Source organism: Fusarium falciforme, chromosome 9 (assembly GCF_026873545.1).
Source record: "Fusarium falciforme chromosome 9, complete sequence".
NCBI classification, from domain to species: Eukaryota; Fungi; Ascomycota; class Sordariomycetes; order Hypocreales; family Nectriaceae; genus Fusarium; species Fusarium falciforme.
In genome coordinates this window covers 1,925,328-1,944,559 of record NC_070552.1, presented here as the reverse complement: position 1 = coordinate 1,944,559, position 19,232 = coordinate 1,925,328, and the positions used below count along the sequence as shown (strand labels likewise).

Genomic DNA, 19,232 nt, shown 5'->3' with positions numbered 1-19,232 from the left:
CCTCTTCCTTTCCCATAACACCACCTCTCGACTTCAGTTTCAACAACTCCAGCAACCGAATCGAGTCGTCGTCGAGTGCCATGAGATCGCCTTGAAAGGGGGAACATCAGTAACAACATCGGACGGGAAGCTTTCTTATCTTGTCGCCTTCTTCCCCCCGCTCCCCCTTTCGGCGACGCCGTCTAGCTCTCTCTCTACCCTTTTTTCCGCCCCGCGTGTGCCTGTCGCTCACATCCAGATCCAATCCCAATTACCTCACATTTGGCCGACAAGCTCTCCCTCGTCGCATCTGGATGTCGCAACTCCTCATCGCTTTCGCGCCCGCTCACGCAAAGCACCCTCCGTCCACTCGCCCCTCGATGAGCCATCATGACCGTTCGGCGGCAACGGCCACCGCCAAACCCGCCGGGGCGACCAGCTCCAACACTTCGGCGGCTGCTCGCGTGCCCGCCGGCATGAAGAAGATCTCGAGGCTGTTCGCCTTTACGCGCCTCGGCCGCGGCCGCCCCGACAGCGCAAACGGCCACCACCCCGAATGGGATTCGGCTTCTACCCGTGAGAGCTCACCAGATGTTCACCAGCTCACGTCGCGACGGCGCCGCGCGGACCCAGAGGCGAGGAAGCCTGCCAGGAACGGTCTGAGCCTCCTCGTTGCTGACGACGACCACCCGCCCTGCTCCATCTGCGCCACCATCGATTTCCCCTGCTTGCTAAACTGGCGGCCCGGCCAGCCGCGACCCTGGATCCCGCTGGCTCACACACTCGCAGAGTTGTCCGCATGCCCTTACTGCATCTTCTTTCAGGCCCTGGTGGGTGCTGAGCCGGATTTGACGCGCAAGTTTACACCCTACTTGCGCATTCGACAGGCATTTGAGCGTCTCGGTGTTGGAGAGAAGCATGAGCTTGGAGGCGCCGTGTTGTTCGAAGTGACCACCAAGAGCAAGACCCTACCATGGGGCTATATCGTTCGCGTCGTCGAGGGGAACGACGACGTCGCCGGGTACAGAGAGGCCACTCCCGCGATTCGAGGCCGTCTCATCCCGCCCAAGCTTGACCCCGCGCTGCCCCGGACCTGGGTTGACTTTTGCTTGACGAATCACTCCCACACGATATGCGGTTCCCGAGGGCCACCGATCCGAGGCCTGAAGCTGATTGACTGTCGCGAGGAGGAAGTGGTGTTTGTGGACGACCTCAATGTCCCGACGATTGAGTATGTCACGCTGAGCTATGTACGGGGCAGCCCTTCCGAGATTGAGTCAGACCAACTCAGCGGTTTGCCTGAGGTGCTGCCTCCATTGGTAGCCGACGCCATGTCCGTAACGAGGTCTCTTGGGTACAGGTATCTCTGGATCGATCGGTACTGCTTCCCTCAGTATAACGCCGCGGAGCGACGGCGGCAGTTGGACAAGATGGGCGAGATCTACTCCCGTTCTACTCTCACCCTCATTGTTGCGGCGGGCGAGGGCATCAACGACGGTATTCCTGGTATCAGCGTCCCACGCGAGGAGCAATTGTCGCTTCAGACCGAGGCTGGATACTTTACTACTTCGCTCATCAGGCCCGATGCTGAAGTAGCAAACTCCAAATGGGCTTCTCGCGGCTGGACATATCAGGAGGGTCTGCTATCCCGTCGCCGCCTCGTCTTTACTCCTTCACAGATTTACTACCAGTGCCAATCCCTCCACTGTCACGAAACCATCTCTTATCCTCTCAAGACGAAGCCCGCTCTCAACCTGGGTCGTGTATTTCCTCTCGACGGCGCAGGCACTCGTACACGCGATTACAAGAACCAGGTCAACGGGTACCTCAACCGAGAATTCACATATCCGGATGACCGCCTCGATGCCTTCAGGGGTGTCCTGGATCAATACGCCCACATGGATCCTCCCATGGACAACATCCTCGGCCTACCCCTCTACCACGCCAAGGACTTCAAAAACATGTCCTCCCCACCCACCCGAACAGATCGTCTTGCAATTGGCCTTGGCTGGCGACTGGATCCCGCAGGCGACACTGAGGTATCAACACACCCTATGTGTCTCCAAGGTCCATTCCCCTCTTGGACTTGGCTGGGTTGGAAGATTCGTCCCGAGTATACCGGTTACGGCCCCTATTTCAACCTCTATCAGGTTGGCGACGACACACCTCTCATCGACAACATCTCTGCTGTGCCTCGGATGACCATCTCGGTTGGTTTCAAGGACGACAGAGTCCTTTCTTGGGAGCAACACGCCGACGCCATCACTGCACGCGCAACACCAATCTCTTTCCTCCGCCTCAAGACCTACTGCTTCACCATCCGCTTCACCGTCCGACCCCCCACCGCTGACTCGGCCTCCTCCTCCTCATCCACCTCGAACGTCACCATCACCTCTCCAGACCTCCGCGATACCCTCCGACCTTCCCTTGCCGCCATGCTCCTCCGTGCCGGCTCAGATGCTGAGACCCCACCCGGTGAGCACGAGCTCATCGGCGCCTTCATCTCGGGCCGGGACTGGGTGATCGATGAGACGTACGAGTCGGCAAACCTTCTCATCTGCGGCCGCCGCAACTGGGAACCCGATGGCGAGCTTGTCCGCCTCGGTACCATGGAGCTCGGCGTTGGCGGCCTGATGGGCGTCGACGAGGACACGGCTGTCGTCAAGGGAGCCTTGAACGAGGAGAGGAGACTGGATGTTGAGCTGAGGGAACTCGACATCTACTAAACTCTCTATAATGACCCCCTATGATTATCACATCCACATCCACATCTACATCTACATTACAACTGCAACTCCAACTGCACTACAACTATAACATTTCCTTGCTACATGTCATACCCCCTGTATGCACAAGACACAACTCGACTACATGTTACCAAGACATATACGCTCATATGTACAACCTACCTACACCAACCATATATATATTTAATACCTTTGTTTGTTTTTAGACTGGGAACAGGATGGCAAAGACGAACGCATAGACGCATGCATGTATGAATGGCTGGACGGCCGGGGCGGGGTGTTTATCAGGTTTTCTGCTTCTTCTAGATACCATCTCACATGTCATAGGTACTGTACATGGGATAGCATCGTGTGGAATCAATACTATTAATGTCCTGGGTATCTTTTATCTGGCCATGGCGTGTCTCCCGATTGCGACTTTGGTAATCCTGACTATGAAATCAACTCTCACACTCCCATCTCTAGAATAGCTCGCTTTGTCAAGTCCTCCTGAACCCATCCCATGATACGGCTTCCAACATCTCCAACCAGCTGCTCATAGTGTTGCCCAGGGAAGAACAGTCCACAGTGCGCCCCGACCTCATCTACATCAGCCATGAAGACATCAACCCAAGTCGGATCCGTCACTTTGCTGCCATCTCTGGGCAGGTTGCAAAACTTGCGCAACTTCTTTGGTCTCGACGAGTTGAGGTCTCTCGCCTCGGCGATAACCTCAGCCTCCGCAGCGCGCCGGTGATCTTCCCAATCCCTTGCCTGCTGCTCTGCAGCCTCCTTCTCCATGCGACGCTGCTCCTCCCGGGCCTCCCGCTCAGCCTCCTTGAGAGCTTCCTTTTCCTGACGCGCAGCCTCCTTGAGGGCCTTGTCGGCTTCCTTTTGCGCGCGGCGGCGGCGCTTCTCGAGGAGCTTTTCGCGCTCGCGGACGGCCTTGGCGTGGTCCTTGACGGCATGCTCGTAAGCGCGCTGAAGGCGCTTTGCTTCCTTTTCGGCTTGCTTGCGCTCGTCCTTGTCGGTGTAGATGGTGAGGTCAGGGAGCTTGGGAGGGGTTGGAGGGTCAGGGAGGGGAGCGAGTTCGACTTCTTCGCTCGGACGTGGTTGATCAGGAGGGTTGGAGTCGTCGATTGGAGTGGGATCGATGTCGTGCATAGATAATCGGTTGATGTCTGAAGTTATGGCTTCTGCGCCGTTGAAAGAATCGTTCTGGGTGGTGTTTGCTTGTGTCAGGGAATCTTTGTGGCTTGCGTCGAGGAGAGTTTGATGATTGGTTGCGTTGCCCATTGTATCACGGTGCTCTATCGTTATACTTGGCCTGGGACTCTCTTGGCTGGCACGGAGATGGTTTTCAGCCGTATTAGGCTGTAAAAAGGAAGAATCAGGACCAAGAGCTGTGTCAGCTGCTGTATTTGGTGTGCTAAAACCTGATTGTTGAGAAGATGCAAACTCGTCGGGAGTTCCAGCCTTCGGCGTTTCCGACTTGGGTGTCTTGGGGCGTCCGGTACACAATGTGTAATAGTTGACAAAACGCACTCTAGTCGTGGGCGCACGAGGGTCCCGATTTTGATTTTGAAGCTGGAGCTCGTCGACGTCCTCAAGGGCGCGAAGGCGGGCGTATCGAGACTCCAGACCTGAGAGGTCGGCGAGGCAACTGCCGAACTCGAGGTACGAGACGACGTGCTTGGCAGCAGCTTGTACGAGTCCTTCAGAGCGGTACTTGGAGGCAAAGTGCAGCATGCGGCGCACAAAGGGGCGCTCTTGAAGGGCAGAGTCGTTGAAGAAGGGCTGGTTGAAGAATGGGTCGTGGGGGAGTTGCGAGACAGATGCTGAAGTTGCGGATGAGGGGCTCCCTGGTATGGAACTGTGCGACGTTGTGAGGTTCAAGGACGAGCTGCTAGGACTGGTAGTTTCTGAGATTCCATATGGAGCGTTGAGATTGGCGTTCTCCTGGCTGTGGTCCTGAGGAGTCGCTGCTGGCTTGAACAAACTTGAGATGCCAGATACGACAATGCCTGGATGAAGACCGAGAAAGGGGCAGTCCATAGAGATGTGTCCTAGAATGCGATGCTTGAAGGGATATGTGCCATACGGGCTTGGGTTTGGCTATAGACATAGGGGTTAGCACCTTGGCAAGACAGAGAGGAGTGACCATACCATGAGGATAACATCAGCAGCTAATATGCCGCCCATTGAATGTCCCACCAGGACGACATCCGTAGTGGGAGACTCGTGAGGAGTCAGCCATTCACTAAAGTTGTCTCGAGCAACGTCGACGGCACGATATGTCTTGTACCGCGGATAGATTTTGGAGTGGATGACATGTGAGTCGGCTAGTAGGTTGGTCAAGAGGGCATGAACATGAGCTGGGAACGAGCGGAAGGACTGATCATTTCCCAGGAAGCCATGAAGGTAAATGACGAGCAGTTTGCGCCGACCTCGATGATCTCCAGCAGGTGTTTGTGGGGTTTTCTGCAGTGAGGTTTCTGAGGGGTACACAGGGAGGAGAGACTGCGTAGAGGATGAGCGGGGATCAGGAGCTAGCCACGCGCCGGAGGCCTGGAGACGGGACGGATACGGCCCGGGCGGAGTCGGAGACGGTTTGTATGCCGCCGGACCCGGAGAGTACGGAGGTTGTTGGACGGAATACGGCGGAGGAGGCGGCGGGGGAGAAGAGGGGTCGGCCATGATGGATGGATGGCCTCAACGGGGATATGCGGGGGTGGGAGGAATGAGGTGAGGGAGGAAAGGAAGAGGAGTTCAGGAGCAGGGCCTCGGGCGCTAGCAAAGTCACTTTTTTTTCCCTCAGTCTCTCACCGACCCCTTCTTTTGCAGATGGATGTGCTGGCGTAAGGTCGGGTGAGGTGATGGTGGTGAGGGAGCCAAAGGACGTGGGGTAGAGATGGACGCAGTAGATGGTGGTCCCTGGACCCTGGCGCTGGGCGTGATACAAGGCATACGACGACGTCACAGGCTCGACACTTGCTGGCGCGACGTTTAACCTGGATCGTGGATTTACAAAACTGGTCGAGTACCATAATCACAGGTGTCGAGGCTGACTTGCTGGACCTACAGCACAAGCTTGAATACAGTACCTACCCATGGAGATGGATGGTGGGAGGAGGTTACGTAGGTGCTCCACCAAGGCTGTCTGTGTGTGCCTGAAAGTGGCTTGATCATGGCTGTGAGTTGTTGTGCCCATCTCTACATGTTCCAACAAGAGGCGATTTTTCTGTGCCTGACGAGATGCTGGGTGTCAGGTTGGTAACCTGCAACGCAACCCCATCAACAGTGCGAGATGTCCCGGTTGGTTAGTGTCTAGAAGTGTGTTGTCAATGCTTTTTGATCTGTCCTGTGTGTCGGCCGCTTGGTGTAGGAAGCAATGGATATTCGCCTCTGACATCCGTGGCCCATCACATCAGCAGCTTTTTCGGCCGACGGGTGGCCAACAGAGAGACACGCACTCTCAATGATTTTTCTCTCTCTCTAGAGGCGGGACCCGTGAGTGATTTAATACTCGTTCGTATTGCTGGCGGGCGACTGCATGTGCGGATGTCGACAAGACGCAAGCAATGAACAAAAACCTCGTATTCGAGCGGTGGATGGGCCGAAATACTCGCCTCTGACTGACTCAAAACTACACCCTCACCGTCTTGTTCACATGATAAAATATTGACCGACTGAGAAGAGACGTGCATCTTGCATGCAGGTACAAGGAACAGACGACAAGACTCTGTTGAATAGGTACCCATATACTCATCTCGATCGATAATCAGCAGTGACCCAAATAGATTCAGCAAGCCAAACTTGGAATAGGAGAACGGAAACATCCCGGCCATGGTTCGTCAGGAGCTAAAATGAATTCCTCCGTCCGGAGTAGAGTGCAAATCCTGATGCCATGACCACGTTCTAATCTGAGCCTGGCCTTGCCCACGAGATGGGATACCCAGCAGATCCTGCAAGGGACGGAATGTGGGAATGCGTGGCCGCCCATGTGTACTGTACGATGCAGACAGACACACGCGTGTGCCCCCCTGATTCACGGATTGTGATTCGATCCATCTCTCCAAGACCAGGTGACGACGACTTCCACTCTTGTTCTGGTATGCCCCAAGTCCAAAGTCAGGGGAGCAATTCTCAAAGGCCCCGCTCGTCACAGGGGACTCATCACGGGCCAGGTCATCGCGCGGCCCCATTAGGAACAAGGGGATTATTTTTGGAATCTCTTGGCTCCGGTGTTTCGGAAGCTAATTGGCTTGCGGGAAGCACAGAGACAGAGAGACAAAGGGAGAGACAAAAGAGAGAGAGAGGCTCCGAAGCGACTGGGACTGAGTAAGAAACATTTCAGTGTCTGGCGGGTGTGCGTCCTTTGTGAGAGGGCATCTGATTCAGTCTTGCTGATCCTTGTAAACCTGGCATTCCTTACCACAGATGGACATTTCAGATTGATGAGCTGCACGATGAGGGCGATCATGCTGAGATAGATGAGAGAGCATTTACTCTGTTGATGCCAGAGACAACCATCCCCATCCCATCCCATCTACAGAGCATCCTACACGCTGTTGTAGACTCCTGTCATGCGTCTTCAACAACGACTTGCATACTCCAGTCAGAAGAGTCTCTCTCTTCCATCGCGAGCCCTGATTCGCCCCGGCTACGGAACACACGCGTTAAACCCCGGTCTAATTTCCCCTCCCCGACCGACGCGTTGCTTCTGCCCACCACCGACCGGATGGGCCATTCCAGTTCAAGGGCAGGGATGGGATGCCACCCACCGTTTTCTCCTACCCGCATCCCCTGTTCACCAGAAAAAAAAGATGCAAGAGAAGGCGCATATAGAAAAGAATAAAGACGGGGATCATGGGTGTTTTGAGGGGAGTCGAGAGAACGGCCTGAACTACCGAAGTGGGAGAGACTCCTTTTTTCCCCTCTGCTGAGATGAGTCTGGCTCTGAGCATTAAACCCAAGTTCGCATCGAGGTTTTAAAAAAGCAAAGTATTAAGGCCAAGGCCAAGCCGAATGGCCTGTTTCGAAGTGTCCTCGAGACCCTAATGGCAGTTGTGGCTAACGGGTGCGGGACGAGGCTATCGAAAGCCTCTTTTGTGGTGGTGTCCCGTCTCTGTTAGTAAAGTAAAGCCCCAACTTTGCTTCTGCCAAGCAATTGGATATCAGCAGTCACTCTCGTCTGCAAACCTCGTCTAAGGCATCATTTGTGTGCTATAGGTAGTATTCTCCGTGTACGCGCCGCAGTTGAGAGGTCCATTATAGTCTGATGGCCATGCCAGCGACAGGAGGAGACCTGGGTCTGGGCCAACCGACGAGGCCCTGGCCGATGGGATGGGACCCAAACAACCTACTCCGTACCAAGAATACCTCGGAAGCGCAGGTTGGATCTCTTGCTGCTCTCTTGTGCCCCCGGCTTGTGTTTCTCGTCGTATTCCGTCGTTGGTACCTGGCTAGTGGTCTCCCCCATGTCGTGATGTCGTGCGGCTACCCCACGCTGATTGGTCGTCTGTAGCCCAAGAGCCACCACCTTCATCTCAAGCGAGATTATATCCCATCTCGCGGCTTCTTGTCCCATGGCCGTTAGTCCATCCCACAACCGCTCATCGTCCACAGCATCCCGGCACGATCACTATTGCTCAGGAAAAAAAAACAAGAAGCAAGAAAGAAGCACAGGAACTGGTGCACAGGCTCAGGAACAATACCTAGCCAAGACCATCCATCCCCAGGCCTGACCAGGGCCCCCAGCATGCATTGGATCCAATCCAATCCAGTCCCATCCCAACCGCACCAGGCGCAACAACCTTGACGAACAGACTGGAACCCACGGACGGTCGAGGACGGACGACCAGGAGCCCGGGTGGTGGTGGTCACCATTGGCATTGGATCCAGGCCTGGAGATGACCAGCCCGAAAGGTCGTGTTGTGCTCCCCTCGCCTCTTACTCTCTGTCCCTCGCCATTTTAGTCTACTCTTTCGCCCACCTTGTTCCTCTCTTTTCCCTTTTCTTGTTCTGTTCGGGCTCTCCTCTTGTTTTCTGTCTGTCACCATTCCCGACCCCATCCTCTCCTTTACCCTTTCGATTCTCTAGTCGCTCTCTTTACTTTACTCGGCCCCCCAAATTGACTCCCTCCGCTCATTTTTGTATTTCATCCTTACAAATCGAGACGACTTTTGCCAAACGAGAAACGACGACCTTGACGACGAACCAACCAGCGCTCCTTTTGTTGTTGCTTTGTCGCCATGCCATCGTCGAGACTGGGAAACCGTTATTAAATGCAAGGAAACCAACGCCAAAAGAAGGATTCAGAAAGAGGACCGCAGCAGCAGCAGCAGCAGCGCAGGACCAACGTGTGAGAGCACGCGCACAAGAAAAAAGGCTGGAGCAAGCAAGCAAACACCACGCAACACAAGGAACAGCCATCAACCGATAACCCTGTCCGCTCCCACCGATTCCGAGGCCCCAGCCAGCCAACCTCGCAAACCCCGACCGACGGAACGAACGAGGGCATCTGCCTCTCATTTCGTGCCTCTCTTTTTTTATCGATTGAACGACCTGGATTTTCTCGAGGGTTCTGAACAAAGAAAAAAGAGGGACCATCACAAAGGACACACACAGACTGGAAGTGCAAGGGGCGAAATATCTCCTAGCATCCATCCCGGATCCTGTCCTTTGACTGTCTGTCTCCCCGCCCGCCGACATCCATCCGAATCAGCCCAGTCCTTTGTGCGTAAAGATTGCTCAGTGCTTGTGTGATTTTGGGCGTCTTTCCCATTTCTTTCTGCTTCTGGGACAGGACAGGACAGGACAGGCAGTGGATGATCATGACCATGTGCTTGTCGATGCTACAACTGGCTTTTGACTTTTCCGCACTCGTCTCTTCCACCACCAATTCCAATTCCAATTCCAGCACCTAAAGCCCTGAGGGCTGCAGTTTACAGTAGGACCCTCCACTCAACTCGTCGACCACCAAACCCGACCCAACCTCAAGGGGAAATCCTTCCAAGGGACCAACCAACTAGCGAATACGATCGCCGCGCCGCGTTCCCCATCGGTCGGTCCAGTGCCAATCCCTAACCACTACCTTTTTACGGGCTACCGACCTGCCCAGTTGTTATTTTAGGTACCCGCTTCGAAACCGTCGGTGCACGTCCCTGCGTTGCGTCGTCGGACGGGTACGCAATCCAGTACCAACTTGTCTTGGGTGTCTACTGCTGAGGCATCGGCATCGCCACGCTTCCCCCAGCTCCTCCAGCGGGCCACGCCCACGGCCACGACGACCGGACCATGACTTACTCATCCAGCGGGCCTTCACTCGCTCAGGCCCTGGATATGGATGTCGATCCTTCGCCTCCGGCCTTGCCTCTGGCTTCGTCGTCTTCCTCTCCTTCGTCCTCGTCCTCGGATCTGCCCGGCCCTGCGTCTGCATCTCACCACTCTCGCTCTGCATCGCATCCTCACTACCACGCTCGTTCCAACAGCGCCAGCGACCAAGACGAGAACGACGACGATAACGACGACAGCTACTCTCACAGCCACGTCCACCGCGCTCACATCCATCTGCACCATCTCAGGGATACCGCCGTTGATGCAAACGACCACGATCAGCTCCACAACGACGGCCACCATTCCCGTCACTCACACCATAGCCTGCACCGGCGCAAGACACCACCCAACCTCGACCTCCACGTTCCCCAGGACGGCAGCACCCCCGCCAATGACCTAAAAACTCGCGCTGAGGATAATCTCGTCACCCAAGTTGTCCAGACTGTGTCCCTCGTTCAGGTCGTCGACTCTGTCGGCTCTCCCATCGAGCTCCAAACCCATATTGGCGCCCCAGCTACCGTCGTCGTGGATTCCGCCTCGGGCGTCACCGTCGCCATTTCTAACCCGGATCCTTCGCCGTCTGTGGCGGCAGCGGCGTCGAATCCGGCTGCGACTTACAATGTTCCGCCGCCTTCTTCCGATGCCGCCCCCGCCGTCGAGACAGATACTCCCGACATGACTGAGCCCGAGCCGTCCACGCTTCTCCCTGACGCGACCGTCTCCCAGTCTGTTCCTGTTCCCGATCCCGTCTCCGACACCACGCTGGCTCCCACGTCCGATGTGCAGTACCAGTCTATTACCAGCGGTCTTCCAGAGACATCTGCTGCTCCTACGTCCTCGGAGCCGGAGACAACGAGTCAGGAGACAGCTTCGACGGAGGCTCTCTCGTCTGCCATTGACACTACCTCTGAACTCAGTGGGTCGCAGAACGCGACTACTGCTACCGCAACCACTGGTATGTCTACTCGCCCCTCCCGTTCGCTGCTAAGGTTTCCAGCCATGTGCTTACTGACATTGCCTGCAGAAGATCTCACTACGACATCAGCCAATCCTACGACGCTGACTGATATCACAACTGACCTCACTTCAGAAGCCACATCTGAAGCTACGACGGATGCGTCTGCCACTGAATCATCGGATACGTCTGTCTTCAAACAGTCCTTGTCCACGACCAACACTCCGCAAACCGTGACTTCTTCAACCATCACCATCGTCTCTTCCACATTCATCACATCCTCGATTGAGGCCACGACTACCGATGCCTCACAACTTAGCCTGTCAGACTCAATCTATTCGTCAATCGCCGAGGAAAGCTGGACGTCGACCTGGTGGGGAGGAGACTACAGCGAAGGTGGAGGAGGCGGCTATGGCGGCGACAACGAAGCAACGGCTCAAGCTCAACCACCCGCGGCGACAACCACAGCGGCTTCTAATGACACGGAACCCGGTACGCTTTCACCGCAGCAGAAGCAAGTGATTGGCGGTGTTGTGGGTAGTGTCGCGGGTGTGGCGTTCCTAGCGCTGCTTGTCATGTTCGCCTTCAGGTACAAGAGGAAGCACACTAGCGGTTTGCTGGGAGAGAACCAGGCCGGTACTCGAGCAATTGGCGGCCCTGGAGGTGAAAGCGGTGGAGCCATGGCTGAGCGCGCTGGAGGATTCTCCGTTGCTGCTGCTCTTGCAGGCTTGACTGGCAAGAAGCAACCTGCTCCTGAACCTGAACCAACCGGCGAGCGAGGATTCTACCGAGTATCGGGCAAGAAACTGCCCTCGGTCCTCCAAGTCGGCGGCGATGGATACTCAGACCCCCGGACGAATCGTGAGAGCGTCATGAGCGGCCATTCTGACTACTGGAGAGGCTCCATGGCGTTTGATCCCGGCGACCGAGACTCGAATCGATTAGCCCTGGGATCACCGATGCGTCCTGTCAGCGGTGTACCCGTTATTCGAACCGGTCCGGCGCGGACGCCGATCACGGAATCAAATCCATTCTCCGATCCGCCAGCACGGCCGCGGCCCGACTCGGACGCCCTCGGCGGATCGGTGGGTGGTGGATCCGTTGCGTCGCAAGACGGATCTGCCGGTTCACCACCGTCCCGATTCCGGGAGAGGATCTGATAAAACCCTCGTCGTTCCATTCCTGCGATTTTTGTTTCTCGATACCTGAGCGTTCTATTCATTGTTGTTGCATCATGAACAATGTTGAGATACTCCCTTAGTACTGCTACTGCTATTGCTCTCTCACCAACCATCTACGGCCACCTCTCGAGGTGATTGCTATTCCCTTTTTTTCCCTTTTTGTTGTCACATCTTGACATACTTGGGTGGCGCAAGAAGCATTCTGTTTGGCGTTTGAATGTGGTTATACACCATCATCTGGGATCTCTTTGGTACTACAAGCCTGAAGAGAAGGACATGGAAACATAGAAGATGGAAGTCGAAAGACTAAAAGAGGAGGAATTTTTCTACTGTTGTTGTTGCAAATGCAAAAAGGAGGAAGCTGAAAAGCACTGGGGGCGCATATGTTGTGCCACAAAAAGCATACCCTGAGACGGGCTTGACGGCCCAAGGTTCTTCTTCTTGTCTCTCCTTCACGAACGTTTACTAGACAAATACCTTTTTTTCTTTCTCTTCCCTCATGACCTCTAGAGGTGGCGGAGATGGATAGTTTGGGCGGGCATCAAGCTGGAAGCGGTGCGGTGGAAGAGAGGTCTAGTGTATATATAATACAAGCTTGCCCCCCATTGTTTTGAACAAGATACCCAGGCCTGCTGGGCTGTGTGGAGGAGCATTTATGGGAGTAGCCATTGGCGTGCTCAATGACAGAAATACAGGAATGGAGTAGATATTTATATCAACTTGGGTCTTTGACGCACATTCATGGCTTATTTCTGCGTGAAGGGGATGATGAAAAGGGGCTGGAGAAGCTCTTTAGGGCTCCTCAAGATGTTGGCTATCATATACCAAAAATAACAGGTACTGACAGAGGTCTGCGAGGAAGTATTACCGGAACATGCCGTACGTCAAATGGCCAAGCTGGTGAGCCAACATTCTGCTTCCTGTGAAGAACAGGAATAGAATAGGATTTGTTCCTTCCCGTCAACGGACGGAGTGTGGATGGATGGACCTGGCCCTAAATCCTGACCGGCCTAGCGGATAATCACTGTCTGATATAAGTCATGTTTAGCAATACCCTTCATGGCAGCGGATGAGTCGTCGTCCGGTTTACTAAGAGCTAATCGGAGACAAAAAGGCTGATGAGTCTGGACTGCCACGTGGGCCAGGACCATTTCTGGTCAAATGTCTCATAGCGATCCTGTCTGATAGAGCGAAGCGCATAAGCTACGGCAACGTCAGCCGCGTGTTAGCTGGGTTACACTCGACTGGCGTCCCTCCCATCCGTGTCACAGCGAGGGCTGGGGGTTGCATGACATCAAACGCAACCCGAAGCGGGCCTGAAACAGGACCCCTAAAGAGACCCCAAGGCAGCATGAGTAATGAAGCTATACCAATTGAGCCGGGACGCACAGATAATGGATGGGGTTTTGTTGAGAGAAGTGGATTCGACATGCACAGCCCCTCCCCGGATGCCGAAGATGTTTGATCATGCGATTCTAGTTCGACTGGGGGGTTCACGTATTCGGGGTTGGGTTTTGGAAGCCTTCGGATGACGGTTTGTTCCGGCGACGTGAAGAGAGAAGATGGGATGGCAGCCTTGTTTTAAAGTCGTTTTGGAGGGGGAGAGTTGCCTGAGACAGGAGGGTTCACGTCATCGTCACTGCGAATTGATAATGTAGATATAATCTTTTGTCTTAGCAGAGATTAATGTCGTCTCTAGGCAGTCTCACCAGACACCGCCGGTTGCAACCCGTCTTTCAACAACCCCTGTCTTGGGTATCATCCCGGGAGTAGAGGCAACGTCCGGTGGTTAGAAGAGTCCTTTCAATAGACCAGGGTCCATTGAGAAAAGAGAGAGGCAACCGCTTTGGTGGTGAAGAACAACAAATGCTGGTGCAGTCTGAGTCCTGACAAGCTGTGGAGTCGATGGTCTCGAACCCCCCCATCGTTATGCAACTCTGACGGACAGTCCCACCGGATATAAGGAGCACCTTAAGGTGCGGACTTTGCTGGAAATCCCAGAAGCGGATGGCTTTTCGGGGGCCAAGCAAGTCTGGGCGTTCCAGGAGGCGTTGGGAGCTATCCTGTTTGCGGAGGGAGAATCTAGACTTTTCTCGTCAATCTCTGGAGAGAGGGCTGAAGGCTGAAGCAGAGGCTGTTGGAATCCCTTGCTCGGCCATGTGCTTGCCGTCGTTGAATTCAATGCGGACTTCTCGGCATCGGGCGGGACTGGACTTGACTGGGGGTTGTCCGTCTTGGGGTTGTCATGGATGACGGCGCGTACGCGGCTGCGGCTGTCAGTGTTCGCATTGGACGGACGCCAAGTTGGGGTAGTATTTGTCATTGCATGTCACGTTATTCCTCGATAGAAGAAAAAAAACTCAAAACGTTGAAATCCGAATACGGCATCAAAATCCATAAGCAAGCGCTCATGTAATGTATGGTGCAGGCGGTGGTGCATCTAAGAAGGTTCTTTTTTGGTTCAAGTGCCGGGCCGGGGTCAAACGGTGCGTGAGATGTGGTTGCGGGCCTGCATATTCCCATCGTCTAACAGGCAGACAGGTAAAGAGTACAGTACTCTCTAGCCCTGCCAGGCCAAGATGCTCGCGATTGGGCGGGACGAGATAAATGACATGGACGAGACGACGTGCATTGGCTCTCTCTAGCCCTTTGCCTGATTCGAATAAGGACTTGTTCTGCACCTGCCCTGCTTGGCTGAATCTCTTCCCTGCAACTCTTTTTGTTTCACTAGCAAAGGAAGGTGTACCTGCCGTGAGGTACCTGCTACTGCTACCGGACATCTTTAGGTCCCCGAAGTCCCAGCGACCTCAACCGTCCAAGAATATATCTCTATTAGCAAGAAAAACGAAATCACCAACTTCTCACCTCACCACCTTAGATCTCACTGTCAGCGAACAGAACGCTAGTCATCGTCACGGCGGCCGCCTCCTTCAAGACAATTCCAGCTGAACCGGCACCTCTTTAACTCACTGTGCAACGCTACCGCCCAGAGGGGAGGGAGGGGGGTCACACCAAAGAAGGACTCCGCCACCCCACCCACCTCCGCCTCAGTCATCGAGTTCTTATTAGTCGCCCACCAGACAGACACACTTGAGCTGCGGACTTTGAGAGGGAGCGTGAGCTTGCCTGCTTGCTTGGCCGCTTCAGACGAAAGAAGAAAAAAAGAGGCGTCTGCCGGGCTTAGGAAGCTCTCCCCTTTTAGCGCGCCGCACCCCCAGGCCGGCCCTGCTTTGCCTTGCCTTGTCCGACGCCCTTTTCGACGGCGGCTCCCCCGACCTTGGCTTGCCCATCGTCATATGTAATCGATCCGTGGACTCCGATCCTAGAGCAGCGCCAAAACGGCTGAGATTCTTTAACCTCTCCACTGTCTGCAGCACCTACTTACTTACCTACCTATTACTACTCTCCCGCGTCGCCCTTCGAAGGACCCCATGATTCGCCTTGCGACTTCACTCCCCAACAGTTAGCATTCGACGAGACGCCCACGATTATCGCCTTGCCTTGCCTGGCCTCGCCGCGACGCGCACCCTCTACACAGAAGCGAGGGGTCCTGCCAAGCTTCAGGTCGCCTCCCACTGAATTGAACCTCCGTTCACGAACACGAACCTTTGCATCGAATATTCCCACGCCTTTGCGCGACGAACGCATTACCCTCGAACAAGATGGATCATATGGGCTTTCAGGTGCCAGGCATGGCACCGCCTATTATGAATCAGCCGCCACAGATCTTCGGCGGTTACGATGGTCTACCGCAGTTGCCCCCTGAGCTCGCCGCTCAAATGTTTCCCGACTCGGCAATGCTACTCGACGACTCCAATGATCCAAAGAGAAGGAGAATTGCTAGGGTAAGAGATATCTTGGCGCAATCGTCGGCCTTGAGAAGTTGGGCGCTGATTCGGGCTCGATAGGCTTGCGACATGTGTCGGAAGAAGAAGATCAAGTGCGACGGCAAGATGCCTGCTTGCACCCATTGCATCAACTACAAGACAGAATGCGTCTTTACTCAAGTTGAGAAGAAGCGCGCTCCTCCCAAAGGGTAACAACACCTTGGTCTCGGGAATTGGTATCAGTTGCTTATCAATCTGTAGCGCCAAGTATATCGAAGGACTAGAGAACCGATTGAATCGGATGGAACACTTGCTACGGCTATCTGGTATGTCATCTCCCAGCAGCACTCTACTTTCTCAACTCTTGGCAAACTGACATGCACCTGCAGGTCTTCTGGACGAAGAGGATGGTGATCTCGGAGCTCTGGAGAAGAAGTTGATGGAAAGAAACCAAAAGTCACGGCAGGCCTCAATGGCCACTGCATCTTCGCCCGCTTCACCATCCCAGACCGCCTCTGTTCCTTCTGCTATTGACGGAACCGGGTCGACACCTCAAAGTTCACTTACCTCACCGAACCCTATTGTGAGGGAAGACAAGCGCAAGTCAGTGACACCAGCTCCCGATGACGCCAACCCTGAGGACCAGGAAGAAGTCGAGGCGCTTTCAGAAATGATGTGTTCACTGGTTACCAATACGTATGGTGAGACAAGATACATCGGTACGTTGCGATTATGTTCCTGTTACACCCGGTTTAGTCGCTAATACCACGCAGGCTCTTCCTCAGGTTTCTCTATTTTCTCGCCCAAGGGAATCTCATGGGTGAATTCCAAGACGGGTGACAACTCGTTCCAGCGAACCATCTCGGATGTGTCAGTGGATGACCATAAATGGACTAACTGGAAACCTGAAGTCTTTGGCGATCTGTTCCAACGACCCGTCTTCCGGCCTCTACCCTCGAAGCCCGAGGCGTTGTCTTTGCTTAAGGACTTCTTCGAGAACTTCAACTGCATATTCCCTCTTTTCCACCAGCCGACCTTTATGCACCTGGTGGAGCGGCAGTACTCTTCGGACCCCTATCACGGATCTGGCTGGTGGGCTAGTCTCAATTGCGCGTTCGCGATTGCCCACCGCTTGCGTGTCATGAGCAATCTCGTGCCCCAGGAGGAGGATGACAAGGCATGGGGCTATCTCAAGAACGCACTGGGTGTGTTCCCCGAGTTGACCATGCGCAACACGGATCTCCTGAGTGTGCAGGCGCTTCTTGGTATGGCTCTGTTCATGCAAGGAACGCCCAACCCTCAGCCAACGTTCCTCTTGATCGCTGCGGCGATGCGTCTAGCGCACAGTATCGGTCTGCACAAGCGTGGAACTGGATTCAACCTCAACCCAGTTGAGATTGAGCAGCGCAAGAGAGTCTTCTGGATTGCTTACATGCTCGACAAGGACCTGTGTCTCCGTGCTGGCCGTCCACCAGCCCAGGACGACGATGACATGAATGTCGAGCTTCCGGATGCTGACCCCGAGGACAACATTGGCAACATTCCCCTGGCTGACGGCAAGGGCAAGATGAACCTTTTCCGCGTCATGTGCGAGTTTGCCACAATCGAGAGCGAGGTCTACAAGCGGCTGTATTCGGTTCAGGCCACGAAGCAATCTGATGGCGAGCTCCTCAATACAATTGGCGAGCTCGATCAGAAGCTTGAGGACTGGAAGGACCGCATTCCGATCGACTACCGACCTGAACATGAGATCAAGGCCTCGCATACCCCCTTGATTCTCCACGTTGTCATGGTGCACCTCACCTATTACAACTGCCTAACAACGATCCATCGTATGTCGGTTCACCACGGGTACTGGACTAGCCGCCTGTCCAACTATGCTATTCAGGGTCTCAACGCCAAACCGCTCAACCCGCGTGTCTTTTCCTCGGCAGCCCTCTGTACGGCTGCGGCACGAGCATCTGTCTCGCTGCTTAAATACGTCCCGCAGGGTGACTTTTCCTGTGTTTGGTAAGAATCAAGACCTCAGTCTACTGGCTTAACATCCATGCTAATTAGGTATCAGGCTCATTCTATACTTCCCCGTTTCTGCGCTAGTAACCCTGTTCGGCAATATTCTCCAGAACCCTCTCGATCCACGAGCAAAGTCGGACACTCGCCTGATGAACATGGTGGTGACATTCCTCTCCATGCTTGGACAGGAAGCTGAGCAGGGTGGTGTTCATCGGATGCTTGGAATTTGTTCCGAGTTTGAGCGAATAGCCAAGGCTGTTATCGAAAAGGCCGAGAAGGAGCAATCCTCTCGCCGGAAACGTAAGAACCAGGACACGACGAGCAGGTCATCGCCCAATCCCACCGCGGCCTCGGCCAAGGCGACCCCAGTCCCGGGCTCCTCGGCCCAGACCCCTCGACAGCCCACAGGTGCCGAAGCAACTCCGCCTATGTCAGGGTCTTCTATTGGTGACAGAAGGTCATCGCAAGCCCAACTATCACCGCCTCAGAATGGTGATCACGGGGCTTCATTTTCTATGAATACCCCTATGAATGACCCTTCTCCGGCGGGATCAGCTGGCTGGCCTCAGGAGTTCCCGGTGCCCCAGCCTGGGCAGAATGGCGACTTTGACTCGTTCATGAATGGAAATGGAAGCATGCAGTCCCCGCCAGGGCCAACAGCAGGCGGGTTCCAGCAACCTCTACTCCCACATGATCTCTTCTCCCTGCCCATGACACTAGACTGGAGCTGGGCAGAGATGATGACAGGTGCATACCCGACAGTTGAGAATGGCAACTTTGGCGAGGAGGAGGGACAAGTTCCACAGCAATGATGCGTGATTGATACCCGAGATATTGAATGTCACCCCATGCGCTTATTTGAGCAATGTATATCAAAAGGTCTGGTGTTGTAATCAGAGGTGAGGTAATCATGGAGATGTTTGGGCAAATACCCCTTTGATGGGTGTAATGAGATATGCGACATGACACATATGGGCTGGGTTGGTGGAGGAATAGCATTTGGTTGATTCTTTTGTTTGATTTTATTCTGGATAGAAACAATTGGCACATGATAACAGGAAACTGTTCACATTAGATGTTTTCAAGCGAGATGTGATGTTCAAATCAGACATGTTTCCTTGTTTGTTCTTCTTTAATGCGATGTTTGAATCAAACAAGACGTCACCACAACAACCACGACAATACACAATACACAATACGGAGACATCTGTTT

At 54.4% G+C, this 19,232-nt stretch overlaps 4 protein-coding genes across 4 annotated transcripts; 3 read left to right on the top strand and 1 right to left on the bottom strand.

The window, feature by feature from the left end:
* Nucleotides 1-293: 293 nt before the first annotated feature.
* NCS54_01146600 (HET domain-containing protein) lies at nt 294-2,705 on the top strand (the record flags this gene model as incomplete). Its single annotated transcript, XM_053156741.1, has 1 exon — nt 294-2,705. One exon carries the CDS (start codon nt 294-296, stop codon nt 2,703-2,705), a length of 2,412 nt encoding a protein of 803 aa, XP_053012716.1.
* A 468-nt stretch (nt 2,706-3,173) lies between these two features.
* NCS54_01146500 (DUF676 domain-containing protein) lies at nt 3,174-5,402 on the bottom strand (the record flags this gene model as incomplete). Its single annotated transcript, XM_053156740.1, has 2 exons — nt 3,174-4,820; nt 4,872-5,402. The coding sequence occupies 2 exons, from the start codon at nt 5,400-5,402 to the stop codon at nt 3,174-3,176; spliced, it is 2,178 nt and encodes a 725-aa protein (XP_053012715.1).
* Nucleotides 5,403-10,004: 4,602 nt separating this feature from the next.
* Nucleotides 10,005-12,158, top strand: NCS54_01146400 (Hypothetical protein; the record flags this gene model as incomplete). The annotated part of the gene is made up of 2 exons (XM_053156739.1): nt 10,005-10,998; nt 11,068-12,158. 2 exons carry the CDS (start codon nt 10,005-10,007, stop codon nt 12,156-12,158), a joined length of 2,085 nt encoding a protein of 694 aa, XP_053012714.1.
* Nucleotides 12,159-15,841: 3,683 nt separating this feature from the next.
* Nucleotides 15,842-18,831, top strand: NCS54_01146300 (Zn(2)-C6 fungal-type domain-containing protein; the record flags this gene model as incomplete). Its single annotated transcript, XM_053156738.1, has 6 exons — nt 15,842-16,024; nt 16,088-16,215; nt 16,268-16,332; nt 16,396-16,725; nt 16,780-18,016; nt 18,072-18,831. The coding sequence occupies 6 exons, from the start codon at nt 15,842-15,844 to the stop codon at nt 18,829-18,831; spliced, it is 2,703 nt and encodes a 900-aa protein (XP_053012713.1).
* Nucleotides 18,832-19,232: the final 401 nt, after the last annotated feature.